The sequence below is a fragment of the Canis lupus genome, chromosome 25 (assembly GCF_048164855.1).
Source record: "Canis lupus baileyi chromosome 25, mCanLup2.hap1, whole genome shotgun sequence".
Classification (NCBI taxonomy): domain Eukaryota; kingdom Metazoa; phylum Chordata; class Mammalia; order Carnivora; family Canidae; genus Canis; species Canis lupus.
Genome location: NC_132862.1, coordinates 43,196,659 through 43,213,614, shown reverse-complemented (window position 1 = coordinate 43,213,614; position 16,956 = coordinate 43,196,659). Strand labels below are relative to the sequence as shown.

Below are 16,956 nucleotides of genomic sequence, written 5' to 3'. Positions count from 1 at the left end.
ACCACCTTTGTGGGGAGATCAGAGTATTTGTGAAGATTTCACGTTTTAAAATTGTCATAGCCTCTTCAGAGAGTGAAAGTTTATCAAAATAATAAGCATTAAATTATTTTTCCAGCTGCAACTTTCTAACACATAGCTGAAAGTCTGAAAGGCTAGCCTTGTTTTTTAGATCAGCAATTCTCAATAAGGGGTTGATTTTGTTATCCGGGAACATCTAGCAATGTTCAGAGATCTTTTTGGTTTTAACAACTGGGGGAGAACTAGAAAGGGGATGTGCTCTTGGCATCTAAATAATCTTACAATGCACAAGAAAGCCCTTACAACAAAGAACTATTCAACTCCAAATGCCAAATAATACTAGGGTTGAAAAGCCCTGTTTGAGATATATCTTCTGAAGGGTAGGAGTAAGAAAAGTTAAAACCAAGCTTTCATAATAAACTCATATTTTCACTTTTTAAAATAAAGTCTTAACAGGTAATTACTTTTGAATACTTTTTGAATACATATTTAACACGTTTTTATAAACTAAACTACATATAAATTCAATTTCTTTTATAAGAAAGTAACTGTATATCTATTATACAAATAAGTATATAATACTAAATATCAACAGGATGATCCAATAAGATTGATAGTTACATAAGGTTTTGTCAACAAAGTTCACCTTACTTCTCTTCATATGATTCTAAAAGCATATAGAGAACTCCACATCTCATAAGTAAAACTGATCACTTCCTGAGTTCAAGCTATGAATTTCTGAAGGCTTATTTCACATAATAAAGGCTCTGACAGGGTCAGGTTTCTAAGTAAAGAGTATCAGAAAACCAGTTAGGATGCAAGGTACACCTGAAACATACCTATCACACTCTTGGCAAAAGAAGCCCGCTTCAGGGTTGCCAGACCTAGGTCTCCAATCTTGACTGAGCCTGTAGGGCCAGTGATAAAGATATTGTCACACTTAAGATCTCGGTGAATAATAGGTGGAGTTCGAGTATGAAGAAACTGAAGTCCTTTAAGGATCTGACGGCACCAGCTTCTTAGAACTTTGATCTTCATCACCTTAAACCTTTTCAGGTACCTAGAAAAGGCAAAGTACACCAAACAGGTTATCAATGATATGTGTTTACTGCTTTGAAGAATTCCATTAAATTCTAGCATATCTGAGATGGGAATATCAAATTCACAGTATTAAGATTCAGTAACCTTAAAGGTTAGTGATACTTTTAGCAAGGTTAAAGGGGAAAGGATAATAGGTGGTTGGCAAATGAATTTTAATAACAAAGCACAAAAAAATGAATTCCTTAAAATTGGGTCAGTGCTAAAATAATTTAGAAGTTAAGAGGTAGAAAAATAAACAAAAATAAAAAATAAAGTGTGGAGTTTGACTTCTGATTAAGTGGAGTAATTCTTACTGGACACAAATATAATTATAAACTATAGTAAAAAAATATAAGAACAACTACTTCAGGTCTCTGGAGAGCAACCAAAATTATGCATAAATTGGAAGGGAGGGAAAAAAAAGAGTACTGCTTGAGGTTCCCAGTTTCTAAATCATTACACAGTTGAGGGAAGGCTCCAGCTTGACTGCACCAATCAGCTTAATTCTAAATAAAAGCCTCTAGCCTTATTATTAGCTGAGAAATAGGAAGACAGAGGTCAAGATGACCACAGAAGCTACGACAGTGCTGTCCAAAAGAACTTTCTTTAATGATAGTCTATTCAATATAGTATTCACTAGACAAATATGAATATATTTAAATATAAATTAAAATTTAAAATTCCATTTTTTAGCTGCACTAGCCACATTTCAAGTGTTCAAAAGCCACATGTATTAAGTAGCTACCATTTTGGATAGTACAGATTATAAAATATTTCCATCACCAGAGAGTTCCAGTGAACAAGCAGAGATCTAGAAACAAAAGGAAATTCCAGAAGGGGTAAAGAAGGGGACCCTCAAATCCTGCATATTCATTCTGCCCAAATCTCTGGTTGACCTTTGAAATATGTATATGTGGAACAGAATCCAAGTTGCCCAGCTAATGCTAAAAAAACAGAACAGAGATTTCTGATGCTACCCACTGCAGGAAAGATAAAGTTTGTGGATTGGCTTCAGGTGAGTATTTTATCTGAAAATATTCAGCAATATGAAGATATAAAAAATTATATTAGCCTCTTAGTATCTTTAAAATATGCAAGCCTAATTAAAGAACAACATAGAACACTGTATTAGGACCTACAGAATACACAAATATAACATACATAAAAATTATAGCACAAAGAGCAAGTATTAGGGACACCTGAAATTTTATCTGTGCAAGGTTCCTTTACATGAAATTATACAGGATCAACCTAAAGTTTATTATGAAAAGTTAAAGATTTTAACAATTGCTCCAAAGCAATTGCTTAAAAAACAAAAAACAAACAAACAAAAAAACAACACAAGGAAGCTTTAACTGAAAAGCTAAAACAGGAATTAAAATGAACTACCTCTGGAGGGTGAGGGAAGGGCTGCCTAGGAAGAGCCATAAGGGTATTTTTACTAAGATAAAAATGTTCTATACTTTAACAGAATTTTGATTACATGAGTGAATGCCTTTGTCAAAACTCATAGAATGATACCACTATGATTACACTTTTCATTGTATTTAAATTTTATTGTAAGGAAAAACAAAGCATATAAATATGAGAATTTTAATGAAACCAGCATTACACATGAAGCATTACTGAGGTCTACAACTTATTTTGGAATGAATAAAATTAAGATAGATAGGTGAATGATTAGATGGACTATTTGGTAAAGTAAATGCAGCGAAAGTTAATAAATTACAGAACCTAGGCAGTGATTATGTGTATGTTCATTGTGTGGTTCTTATAACTTCTCTGTATAATTGAAAAATTCTATAATAAAAATTTGGGGAAAAGTTGAGTCTGGCTTGTATCTCTTTCACATTTATAAAATGATCAAGTATATAAAATATGATAGATAACTATATATTAACCTTGTATAACTTCATTAAATTTGTTTAGAATCATTGAAATTTTTCTATGTGAACAATTACATAATCTGCAAACAAGGACAATGGTATTTCTTCCTTTCCAATCTTTATGCCTTTTACTAGTTTTCCCTGCGTTTATGCCTTATTGCAACGAGTGGCCCTCTGAAACAATAATGAATGTAAGTGGTTAAAACAAGCATTTTTGCTTTGTTCCTAATCTCAGGGAGCAGTGGTTAAGTTTGACATTAGCTATAGGTTGGTGGATGTTGTTTATCAGTTGGAAGGAGTTCCCTACTATTCCTCGTTTGGCTAAGAGTTTTTAGCCATGAACAGATACTGAATTGTCAAATACTTTTCAACATATTTTGAAATAATCATATGGCTTTTCTCCTTTATTGTTAATGTGATGAATAACACTGATTCATTCAATTTTAAACCAACTTTGTAATCCTGGGATAAACCCTCTCTGGTACTGATGTATTGTGATTGCTGGATCCAATCTGCTATTATTATTCTGTAAATGATTTCTGCATCAATATTCACGAAGGACACTGTTCTTTAACAATTTCTTTTTTAGGGTGTCTGGGGGGCTCAGTTGGTTAGGCAGTTAAGCATCTGCCTTTGGCTCAGGTCCTCATCCCAGGGTCCTGGGATCAAGCCCCACACTGGACTGCTCAGTGGGGAGCTTGCTTCTCCCTCTTCCTCTGCCTGCCACTCCCCCTGCTTGTAGTCTCCCTCTCTCTCTCGGTCAAATAAATAAATCTTTAAAAAATTATTTTTTTATAATATTTTAGGTTTTGGTATTAGTGTTATGCTGGCTTCATAAAAAGGGACACACTATTCTACCTTTATTTTTGAGAAAACTCAACACAGTGGATTTTCCCATTTTGTATTAAGATAAGATATACATAAAATTTACCATTTTAAAGTTCACACAATTATGAAATCATTGCCACCAACTATCTCCAGAACTCTTTTCATCTTGAAAAACTGAAATGACATACCCATTACACAGTAACTCCCAAGGCCCCCTCCCTCCTTGGGTTCTGGCAACCAGCATTCTACTTTCTGTTTCTATGAACTGACTACTCTTGGTATCTCAAAGAAAGTGAAATCAAACAGTATCTGTATGTGACTTATTGTTACTGGCTTATTTCTCTTTGCATAATGTCCTCAAGGTTCACTCACATTACAGCATGTGTTAGAATTTCCTTACCATTTAAGGCTGAAAAATATTCTACTGTGCGTGTATATTCATAATACCCCCCCATATTTTGCTTATTCATTCTTTCCTTGATGGACATTTGGGCTGCTTCCACCTTTTAGCTATTGTAAATAATGCTGCTATAAATAGGAGTATGCAAATATCTCTTCAAGACCGAGCTTTCAATTCTTTGGGTATGAACCCACAAGTGGAAGTCTTGGATCATGTGGTAATTGAGATATAACTGACATGTAACATATTTGTCTCAGATGTACAATGATTCAAAATGATCTGTATACATTGCAAAATGATCATCACAGTAAGTCTAGTTAACATCTATCACCATACAGTTACAGGTTTTTCTCTTGTGATGAGAATTTTTAAGATCTATTCTTAGCAACTTTAAAATACATAATATAGTTTTGTTAACTATAGTCACTATGCTGTACATTACATCCCAGGATTTATTATTTTATAAATAAAAGTTTGTACCTTTTGACCACTGTCATCCATTACACACACTCAACCGCTGTCCCCTCCATGTTGGTCAATCACCAATCTGTTCTCTGTGTTTATGAGTTCTGTGTTTTGTTTTAGTTGGGTATTTTTAGTTTTTTTTAGAGGTCACATATAAATGAGATCATAAAGTATTTGTCTTGCTCTGACTTATTTAACTTAGCACAATGTCTTCAAAATCCATCCACATTGTTACAAATGGCAAATTTTCCTTCTTTTTATGGAAGAACAATATTAATAATACATTGTATATATACACCACATGTTCTTTATCCATTCATCCACTGATGGTCACTTAGGGTACTTCTATGGTTTGGCTGTAAATAAAGCTGTAATGAACAGGGGGTACATATATCTTTTCAATTAGTGTTTTTATTTTCTTCAAGTAAACATCCAGAAGTCAAATTGTTGGATCATATGGTAGTTCTATTTTTAATGTTTTGAGGAACCCCCATATAGTTTTTCTGCAATGGCTGCACCAATTTACATGTCCACTAACAGTACACAAGAGTTCCTTTTTTTCCACATGCTTGCAAACATTTGCTTTCCTCATCTTTTTGCTAATAGCCTTTCTGAAAGGTATGAGGTATCTCAGTATGATTTTGATTTGTGTTTCCCTAACGACTAATGATGATGATAATCTTTTTCATGTATTTGTTGGCCATTTGTATATCTTTTTTGGAGAAATGTCTATCCAGGTCTTTTGCACATTTTCGAATAGGATTGTTTGTTTTTAATGTTGTTGAATTTGGGGAGTTCTCTATCTGTTCCAAATGTTAATCCCGTTTGAGTTATATGACCTGCAAATATTTTCTCCCTTTCTGTGAATTGCCTTTTTACTCTATTAATATATCTTTCATTGTACATAAGGTTTTAATTTTCAAAAGTCCAATTTTAAAGACATTAGATTTTAAAAACTTTTGATATATAGCATACATTTCAGGCGATGCTAATAACAAAGTCACTTCTAGGGCAGCCCGGGTGGCTCAGGTGGCTCAGCAGTTTAGTGCCGCCTTTGGCCCAGGGCCTGATTGATCCTGAGACCCGGGATTGAGTCCCACCGTCAGGCTCCCTGCAAGGAGCCTGCTTCTCCCTCTGCCTGTCTCTGCCTCTCTCACTCTGTGTGTCTCTCATGAATAAATAAATAAATAAAATATTTTAAAAAAAGTCACTTCTACTTTCTGATACTGAGTACTCAGTTTTCTTTTTATTGATGAAGACAGTGAGCCCAAAGTTATGCAACTACGACAAGACAGAGATGGCAAAGGAATTCTTAGGCTTGAACTACTGCTACCGCCTGACTGGCTACACAGTTGCTAATCTGTTATGTATTCATTTAATTAAATTAATATATGCATTTAATTAAAAAGCAAAATATATGTGGCACCTAGGTGGCTCAGTGGTTGAGAGTCTGCCTTTGGCTCAGGTCATGATCCCAGGACCCAGAGTCTGGCACTGGGCTCCCCAGAGGGAGCCTGCTTCTCCCTCTCTCCGTGTCTCTAATGAATAAATAAAATCTTTTAAAAAAATAAAATAAATAAAATAAAATATTTAAAATTTCACATATACTTTGAGTTACATTTTTGGAAACCTATTTCTATTGATATAAATAAGGACATAGGTATATACATGATTACTGTAGCATTGTCTAAAAGAGGAGAATGTGGACAAGAAGAGATCTGACTTGTCCATACAAACACAAATGGGACATTTACAAACCTGAAAACCTAAATATGGTGAGAATGAGAAGTGGTGCTAAAGATAGGGATATTAGTCAATAATCACCATAACCAAACAAGAAAAGTGACAACCAAGTACCATCAGTACAGATGACTGACTAAATAAAGGGTCTCTGTGATACAGCATCTTTTAGTCCTTCATTATGGCTGACTCATGTCCAATCACTTTGAAGAAAAGTCTAGTAGCTGAGAAGTCCTACCCTCAAAACTATAGCTCCTAATCAGCTCTTAAATGCTGAATTATTTAATATAAACTGACAACCAATTCATGGTTAAATAGGGTTAATTACGTACTCATCCCACAAAACTGGAAGACTAAAAGCTAAGAACAATGGCTGCCAAAAACTAGAGTGCAGGAAGTTTTAGCTCAACAGAGAATTATCAATAAAGAAATTATTATAAAGACCAAAACAGAAGTTCTGTCACTGAAAAAATAACTGGAATGAAAAATTCACTAAGAGATTTTAACATCAAATGATGCAAGCAGAAAAAAGCTGCAAACCTGAAAACACAACTGAAATTAAGTAGTCTGAAGAGCAGAAAGTAAAACAAAAATAAAGAAAACTCAATAGAGCCTAACAGTCCTGTGGGATACCATCAAATTGATCAATATATGCATAATGGGAGCCTCAAATAAGAAGAAATGAGCAGAAAGTGTATTTGATAAAATAATGGTGACAAACTTTCTAAATCTGATGAAAGACATGAATCTATGTATCTGAGAAAGTCAACTAACTCCAAGAAGGATATAAGTATGAGATTCATACTGATATATTACATTCAAACTGTTGAAAACCAAAGCTGAGAGAATCTTTAAGATTTCATTTTATTTGAGACAGAGAATGGGCAGTGCAGGGCAGGGGCAGAGAGAGAGGGAAAGAGAAGCCGACTCCCTGCTGAGCAGGAAGCCCGATATGGGGCTCAATTACAGGATATGGAAATCATGACCTGAGCTGAAAGGCAGACACTTAACCAACTGAGAGCCACCCAGCATCCCAACAAGAGAAGATCTTGAAAACGAGAGAAGCAACTTATCATGATCAAGAGATCCTCAGTAAGATTATCAGCCAACTTCTCAGCAGAAACCACAGACGCATGACATATTTAAAGTGCTGGGGCGGGGGGGGGGGGGGGGGAGGCAGGGGAATCTGTGAACCAAGAATTTTGTATCTAGCAAACATATCCTTCAAAAATGAAGGCAAAATGAAGACATACCCAGATGAACAAAAGCTGAGGGAGTTTGCTGTTAGTAAGTCCTTGAGGCTGAAATGAAATGATACCAGACAGTAACTTGAAAGCCACAGGAAGAAATAAAATCTCTGGTAAAGGTAACTACATAGCTAAATATAAAAATCGGTATTAATGTTTTTTTTTGGCTTATAACTTCTCTGATCATTTCCTACATGATTTAAAAGGCAAACACATAATCGATAATTATAAATCTGTATTAATGGGAACACAATGTATAAAGATGCAAATTGCATATTTGCAAAATCTACAAAAACAAAAGAGGTACAAAGCTGTATAGGAGCAAGGATTTTGAAGCTACTGAAGCTAAGTTGGTAAACATTTCAAACCAGACTGTTAAAAATGTATGGTTTTAATTGTAATTCTTAAGGTAACCACTAAGAAAATATTTTAAAAATATATACAAGGGAGTTGAATGTCTGGGTGGCTCAGCGGTTGGGCATCTGTCTTCAGTTCAGGGAATGGTCCCAGAGTCCCAGGATCAAGTCCTGAATCAGGCTCCCCTCCAGGAGCCTGCTTCCCCCTCTGCCTATGTCTCTGCCTCTCTGTCTTTCATGAATAAATAAATAAAATCTTAAATACACACACACACACACACACACACACACACGAGAAATGAGAAGGGCATTAAAATGGTACACTCAAAAAAAAAAAAAACCCACACAATTAAAAAAAAAAAGCAGTAATGAAGACAGGAACAAAAAAAGGTGTTAAAATACACACACACACACACACCCCCAAAAGATTCCTTATCACCAATTACTTCAACTATAAATGAATTAAATTTTCTAATCAAAAGACAGGAGAGATGGCAGAATGGAGATATATGTGATCCAACTAAATGCTTACTTCAGATTCAAAGATCCACACAGGTTGAAAATCAAAGGACAGAAAAAGATACTCCATGCAAATAGTAACCAAAAGAGAAAGAACGAGGTGGCTATATTAACATCAGACAAAACAGACTATATCAAAAACTGATAAAAGAGATAAAGAACATTATATATTGATAAAGGGGTCAATTTATTAAGATCATAACAATTATAAACATAATACACATCAAACAGAGATCCTAAATACATGAAGCAAATATTGACAGAATGGAGTACACAGTTCCATAGTAATAGCTGGAGATTTAATAGCCCACTTTCAAAAATGGATAGACCATCTAGACAGAAGACCATTAAGGCAGGAGAGGATTTGAACACTATAAATCACCTAAACATAAGAGAAATATATGGAACATGACACCCAACAACAGATGAATACATATTCTTAAGAATACATGGAAATATCCCCTTAAGAAACTTCCCAATAAAGAAAAATCCAGGACGACATGGTTTCACTGATGAGTTCTACCAAACATTTACAGGAAAAACACTCTTCCAAAAAGTAGAAAAGGAGGAAACACTTCACAAGTCATTCATTTGCCCTTACAGCAAAGACACCACAAGAAAATTCCATACAATATTTTTTATGAATATAGATGTAAAAGTCATCAAGAAGCCTTTCTGCCCCTGGACGCCGCTGAGTAAGCATCATTAGTCTCCCCTCCCACCATCGTCAGGTCTAAGTCAGAGTCTCCCAAAGAGCCTGAGCAGCTGCGGAAGCTCTTCATCGGAGGTTTGAGCTTTGAAACAACTGATGAGAGTCTGAAGAGCCATTCTGAGCAATGGGGAACACTTCCGAACTGTGTGGTAATGAGAGATCCAATCACCAAGCGCTCCAGAGGCTTTGGGTTTGTCACGTATGCCACCATGGAGGAGGTGGATGCAGCCATGAATGCAAGGCCACACACGGTGGATGGAAGAGTTATGGAACCGAAGAGGGCTATCTCAAGAGAAGACTCTCAAAGACCTGGTGCCCACTGAACTGTGAAAAAGATTTTTGTTGGTGGCACTAAAGAAGACACTGAAGAACATCATCTAAGAGGTTATTTTGAACAGTATGGGAAAATTGAAGTGATTGAGATCATAACTGACTGAGGCACTGGCAAAGAGAGGTTTTGCTTTTGTGATGTTTGATGACCATGACTCTGTAGACAAGATTGTTATTCAAAAATACCATACTGTGGTGGGCAGCCCCAGTGGCTCAGTGGTTTAGTGCCACCTTCAGGCCTGGGTATGATCCTGGAGACCCGGGATCAGTCCCACGTTGGGCTCCCTGCATGGAGCCTGCTTCTTCCTTTGCCTGTGTCTCTGCTCCCCCCCCTCCCCCCGTGCCTCTCATGAATAAAATAAAATCTTAAAAAAAAAAAAAAAACATACTGTGAATGGCCACAACTGTGAAGTAAGGAAAGTCCTATAGAAGCAAGAGATGGCTAGTGCTTCATCCAGCCAAAGAGGCCGAAGTGGTTCTGGAAACTTTGGTGGTGGTCGTGGAGGTGGTTTTGGTAGGAATGACAACTTTGGTCGTGGAGGGAACTTCAGTGGTTGAGGTAGCTTTGGTGGCAGTCGAGGTGGTGGTGGGATATGGTGGAAGTGGGGATGGCTATAACGGATTTGGTAATGATGGAAGCAACTTTGGAGGTGGTGGAAGCTATAATGATTTTGGCAATTACAACAACCAATCCTCAATTTTGGACCCATGAAAGGAGGAAATTTTGGAGGCAGAAGCTCTGGCCCCTATGGTGGTGGAGGCCAATACTTTGCCAAACCACGAAATCAAGGTGGCTATGGCGGTTCCAGAAGCAGCAGCAGCTATGGCAGTGACAGAACGTTTTAATTACTGCCAGGAAACAAAGCTTAGCAGGAGAGGAAAGCCAGAGAAGTGACAGGGAAGCTACAGGTTACAACAAATTTGTGAACTCAGCCAAGCACAGTGGTGGCAGGGCCTAGCTGCTACAAAGAAGACATGTTTTAGATAATACTCATGTGTATGAGCAAAAAACTTGAGGACTGTATTTGTGACTAATTGTATAACAGGTTATTTTAGTTTCTGTTCTGTGGAAAGTGTAAAGCATTACAACAAAGGGTTTTAATGTAGATTTTTTTTTTTGCACCCATGCTGTTGATTGCTAAATGTAATAGTCTGATCATGACGCTGAATGTGTCAAATTTGTCAAAAAAAAAAAAAAAAAAAGTCATCAAGAAAACATTAGCTAACTGAATCCAACAGCACAGTAAAAAGATTATACACCAAGTGCAATTTATCTATGAAATGGAAGTATCCCTCAACATTAGAAAATCAGTCAACATAATACATATTAATAGAACAAAGTTTAAAAAAAACCCACAATCATCTCAATTGATGTAGAAAAAAGCATTAGACAAATTCCAATACCTTTCCATGATAAAAATACTCAAACTAGAAATAACAGAGAATATATGATAAAGAACAATTATGAAAAACCCAAACCTTACATCATACTCAATAATGAAACACTAAAAGCTTTCTCACTAGTATTAGGAATAAGACAACAATAACCACTGTTATTCAACATTGTACTAGAAATTCTAGCCAGAACAATTAAGAAAAAGAAATAAAAGTATCCAAATTGGAAAGCAAGTAAGACTTTATTTGTAGATGTCAAGATCATATATATAGAAAATACCAAAGAACACACACACACTCTCGCAATTAGAGTTAATAAAAGAATTCATCAGTTTCAAGAGCGCAAGATCAACAAACACAAATCAGTTGTATTCTATACCCCAACAATTAACAAACTGAAAAGGAAATTAAGAAAACAATCCCACTTTGTGAAAGCATCAAAAAGAATAAAATACACTGTAATAAATTTAGCCAAGGAAGTGAAAGACTTATATGCTGGAAACTAGAAAACACTGTTGAAAATTTAATAAAATATAAAAACATCTTGTGTTCATGGATCAGAAAACTTAATATAGTTAGTTAGATGGCAATACTACCTAAAGTGACTTACAGATTCAATGTATAAATATATTTTATTCTATCTACAGATATAATCAAAATTCAATCAGCCTTCTGTAGAAATGGAAAACTGATTCTCAAATTCTTATGGAATTACAAGGGTCTCAAATAACCAAAACAATATTGAAAAAGAAGGACAATATTGGAGAACTCACACCCGATTTGAAAACATATTACAAAAAGCTACAAAATCAAAACAGTGTGGTACATATCTGCTAGGGACAGATATGCAGACCAAAAGCATAGTACCAAGAGTCCAGAAATAAACCCATACATCTATGCTTAAATGATTTTTGACAGGAATACTAAGACCATTCAATACAGAAAGAACAGTCTCTTCAACAAATGGTGCTGAGTAACTGGCTATCCCCATACAACTGAATGAAGTTGGGACCCACAGCTCACAGCTATACAAAAGTTAACTCAAAATGAAACAACAACCTAAATATAAGAGACAAACCTGTAGAAGTTTTAGAAGAAAATTTGGGGACAAATCTGCATGACCTTGGGTTTTGGCAAAAAAAATTCTTAGATATAATACCAAAAAAAGTACAAGCAACAAGAAAAAACAAGTAAACTGAACTTCATCAACATTAAAAATTTTACACATCACAGGACATTATCAAGGAAGTTAAAAGACAACCTATAGAATGTGAGACAGTATTTGCAAATCATGTATCTGAGAAAGGCTTACAGAATATATAAAGAACTCTTTCTTATAACTCAAAAATGAATTTAAAAAATTTAAAATGTGCAAAAGACCTGAACAGACATTTGTACAAAAACATGATGGAACAGACATTTCTTCAAAGATAGATAAATGGTCAACATGCACATGACAAGATGCTCAACATCATTAGTCACTAGGAAAATGCAAATAAAAATAAAATGAAATAAAAATAAAAACAAGTGTTGGCAAGAATTTGGAGAAACGGAAACTCTTACACACTGTTGGTGGGAATGTAAAATGGTTCAGCCACTGTGGAAAATGCTTGGTGGTTCCTCAAAAAGTTAAACAGAATTACCATGACTTAGCTATTCTACTTGTAGGCATACGTCCAAAAGAAATGAAAATATATACTCAAAACTTATACACAAGTTATATACACAAGTTATAAAGCAGGACTATACGATAGCTAAAAGGTGGAAATAGATCGAATGTCTATCAAGAAATAAATGGATAAACAAATTGTGATATATCTACAAACAAAATATTATGTAGTCACAAAAAGGAATAAAGTACTGGTATGTGCAACATCATGAACCTTGAAAAATTATGCTAAGTGAAAGCCAAATACAAAAGGCCTCATTATTTTAGGATTCCATTTACATGAAATACCTTGATCAGATAAAACTAGAGAGAAAAAGCAGTTAGTATTTGCCAAAGCCTGGGATAAGGGGAAAATGGGGAGTTGTGTAATAGGTTTCAGTTTTGTAGAACTGAAGAGTGCTGGAGAATGGTTGCACAGAAATGTGAATGTACTTAACATTACTGAACTGCACATTTAAAAATGATTAAGATGGTAAATTTTATGCTATATATATTTTTTAAGATTTTATTTATTTGCAAGAGCGATAATGAGAGAGAACACGAGCAAGGGTGGGGAGGGGGCAGAGGGAGAGGCAGAAGCAGACTCCCTGCTGAGGAGGGAGACCGACGTGGGGCTCGATCCCAGGACCCTGAGATCATGACCTGAGCCAAAGGCAGATGCTTAACTGACTAAACCACCCAGGTGCCCCAGTGTATGTTTTTTTTTATCACAGTAAAAAAATTCCTCTCCATAAATCCTAAAAGTCAGTACAATCCTTTATTTTTGCACATGAAGAACTGAGGCCTAGACATAGGGAGCTACTTGACCCAAATCAGAGCTGGGCAGAAGCAGAGCTGGGAGTAGAACTCACTACTCTTACTCTGTTCTAAGTGCTCTTTCTACTATATCGTCTAGCTCCTCTAGCTCTGAGGCTCAGAAACAGAAACAAAGATGGAGAAAGAGAACTTTAAGCTTAGTAAAAAGCCAAGAACTTAGATGGCATGCAATTAAAGAGTAAATACATTTTACGTGGGAAGAAAAATGGGTAATAAATAATGAGTACAGTGTTCCTTTGAGGTGATGAAAATGTTTAGGAACTTGATAGATGTAGTGGTTATACAACACTGTGTAGGTACAAAAATGCCACTGAATTATACACTTTAAAAATGTTAATTTTGGGATGCCTGGGTGGCTCAGCGGTTGGGTGCCTGCCTTTGGCTCAGGTCACGATTCTGGGATCCGGAATCGAGTCCTGCATCGGGCTCCCTGTGAGGAGCCTGTTTGTCCCTCTGCCTATGTCTCTGTCTCTCTCTGTCTTCTGGGTCTCTCATGGATACATAAATAAATCTTAAAAAAAAAAAAAAAGTTAATTTTGTGTTCTGTGAATTTCATCTCAATTTAAAAAAAAAAAAATCTAGCTTTATTTCCATTTCCTGAACCAAATTTTCTAACCAATATCTACTATACTACCCAAAGTCTCTCAATAAACTTTTTAAAACAAACTGTTGTAGGGAACTTGTAGGGCATGCCTGACAGATTACTGACAGTCCACTAACGTATCCAAACTGGCATACAGATATTCACATAACTACTACCACACAATTTTCCTTAATTCATTTAAATACTTCTTAAGTTTCAGGCATAGTGCTAGGGAGCACAATCTAGTAGAAGAAACAGACAGATGAATAACAAGCAGCTTGCATGACTAGGATAAAGGTGTTGCCATAAATATAGAGAAGCTGGGTGGGGAAACTAGAATTTGCAGGAGGGAAATAATATGTTGGTTTTTCAATGTGTTAATCTTGAGCATCCAAGAGCACATGCAAGTGATTATATCCAGGAGATATAAAACTATGTTTCAAAGATCTGGGATGAATCAGCTCTGTAGTATTCACTAAAGAAAGTAGTAAGGAATGAATACATACTAAAGAGACAATTTTTAAAAATCAAATTCCTCCACAATAAAAAAAAAAAAAAAAAAAAAACATGTAATTCATACTACATTTGACCCTTGAACAACACAGGTTTGAACTGTGTGGGTCTACTTATATGCAGATTTTTAAAAGTATATTATAAATGTATTTTCTCATCATTTTATTTTTTCTAGCTTACTTCATTATAAGAATACAGTATATAATACATACAATATATAAATATGTGTTAATAGAGTATGTATGTTATCAGTAAGGTTTCCAGTCAACAGTAGACTACTCAGTAATTCAGTTTGCAGGATTCAAAAGTTATAATCGGATTTTCAACTACATGGAGGGTCAATTCCCCTAACCCCCATGTTACTTGAGGGAAACTGATTCCCCCAGTTTCCTCTTTGAATACAAACAGATACCTGAGAGACCTGGGATTCCAAAGGCAAACTCCCACTCTTTAAAGCTCTTCTAGGGGGCGCCTGGGTGGTTCAGTGATTAAGAGTCTACCTTCTGCTCAGGATGTGGTCCTGAAGTCCTGGGATCTGAGTCCCACCACTGGCTCCCTGCAGGGAGCCTGCCTCTCTCTCTGCCTATGTCTCTGCCTCTCTCATGAATATATAAATAAAATCTTTTATAAATCAATCTCTATCTACCTATCTAATCTCTTTTTAGGGGAAGAGGAAATACCTTGTCAGGAATTGTTTTAATAGGAACAAGAAATTTCTACATTTGACCTGTTTTCCTGAAAGAAATGATAAGTCTAACTATTTCGGCTTTAATTTCTGATACTATGGCAAATGGATTTATCTAGTAAAAATTGTCACAGTACAATTTGAATTTGATATAATAGTTGCAGCAAATACTGTCCAATACAAGGTGATAAAATAAATGGGGAAACCTTCTCACTAAGCTTCAACCACGTTTTAACCACTAGAGGGCTACCTTGTCATGATTTCGTGATCCTTTAGCCATTCAATTTCAGAACTGCGAATCAACAGGATTTAAAATAACCAGGTTTACTCTGTAATAACTTTTTATTTTAATATTACCACTAAATAATTATCAAATCACTTTATACACCAGAGGACTTTGTGGGCAGGAAAATGTGCTATCAAGAATTGAAGGGGCTGTTCCCTCCTTGGTATACTGGGTAACAAAACCAAAACTGATAAAAAATGATGTAAGACGACTCAAGTTCTTTCATACTTCTTGGTCAACTTTTATAATATAGATAGACTTACGTTTTAAGTGTTCCAGATGTCATAAGTTCCGTCACCAAAACAATGCACTTCTTTCCTTTTACTGTGGACTCCCAGGAATCATAGAATCGAACAATATTGGGATGCTGAAGGCCCTTTAACATTTCAGCCTCTTCTTTAAATCTCTGCCTCTCAGACTTTGTTAATTTGCGATCCTAAAATCAAGAACCCAAACAGAAGGTGGTTTAAAAGAACAGAACACCAAGTTACACAGTCAAATTTAAATGTTAAGAGTAACTTATCTTGATGAGCCTGGAGAAATGTATAGAACTGCTGAATCATAACGCAAACCTGAAACTAATATAGCACTGTATGCTAATTATACTTAAATAAAAATAAAATAGTTCAAATAGAAAAAAAACCCACAAAAATAAATTCAAATGCTAAACGTGTACTAAACTGTACATGTTTAAAGGGAAACAGGAACACTGTAACATTAATGTTACTAATAATTTCTTCAGCCTTTCATTCATGAGTGTGGGACAGGCTAAAGCATATTTAAGAAAACTGGATTATAATGTCATGCTTGAGATTATTTCAGTGTCTTTACTGTTAATATGTGCCTCAGATACAGTCTCATTTTGTGGGTACAGTTAACTTACCACTTCTAAAATATGTCATTTATTTCTAGATATGCAATTTAACAACATGGAACAGGCATATGATTTTGGAGGCAAAAGGATCTAAATATAAGTTCTAGTTCCATCTTTGATTAGAATTTTCTTTCTTACTATATTAAATAATCTACTAGATATGCTTTCACATGTTTAAAGCACCTGACACTTCATAGGTTAATTCACTTCTGAGATGAACTAGGGAAAAGCACTTAATTTGCTGATCTTTCCTTGACAAGATCCAATATACACAAACTATTCTATATATTAAAATTGAAACTATCTCTGTCATATTAATATTCTGTCAAATCATGCAATACGTATTTTTAACAACATATTCCAGGCATACAATAATGTGCCCATTATACTGTTAAAGAAAACATAGATATAATTAAAAGCCCCCTATGTAGCTAGATTATCCTTTCCATCACTACTTATCCTTGAATAACTACTAGACTAAATTTGGACATCACTCCCATATAGATTTTTACACTTTGTGTTAAAATGTTAAAATTTCATAAAATGTTAGAGTA

The 16,956-nt window shown here is 35.3% G+C and overlaps 1 protein-coding gene across 26 annotated transcripts in view; it reads right to left on the bottom strand.

Moving 5' to 3' along the window:
• Positions 1 to 16,956, bottom strand: part of WNK1 (WNK lysine deficient protein kinase 1) — a 150,532-nt gene that overhangs the window by 71,791 nt on the left and 61,785 nt on the right. For all 26 annotated transcript variants that reach the window (XM_072799504.1, XM_072799477.1, XM_072799480.1 and 23 more), the window contains exons 2-3: positions 15,792 to 15,964; positions 858 to 1,078 (exon numbers count right to left, since the gene is read on the bottom strand). In XM_072799504.1, the coding sequence (XP_072655605.1) occupies positions 858 to 1,078; positions 15,792 to 15,964 (394 nt within the window). The remainder of the gene's footprint in view (positions 1 to 857; positions 1,079 to 15,791; positions 15,965 to 16,956) is intronic.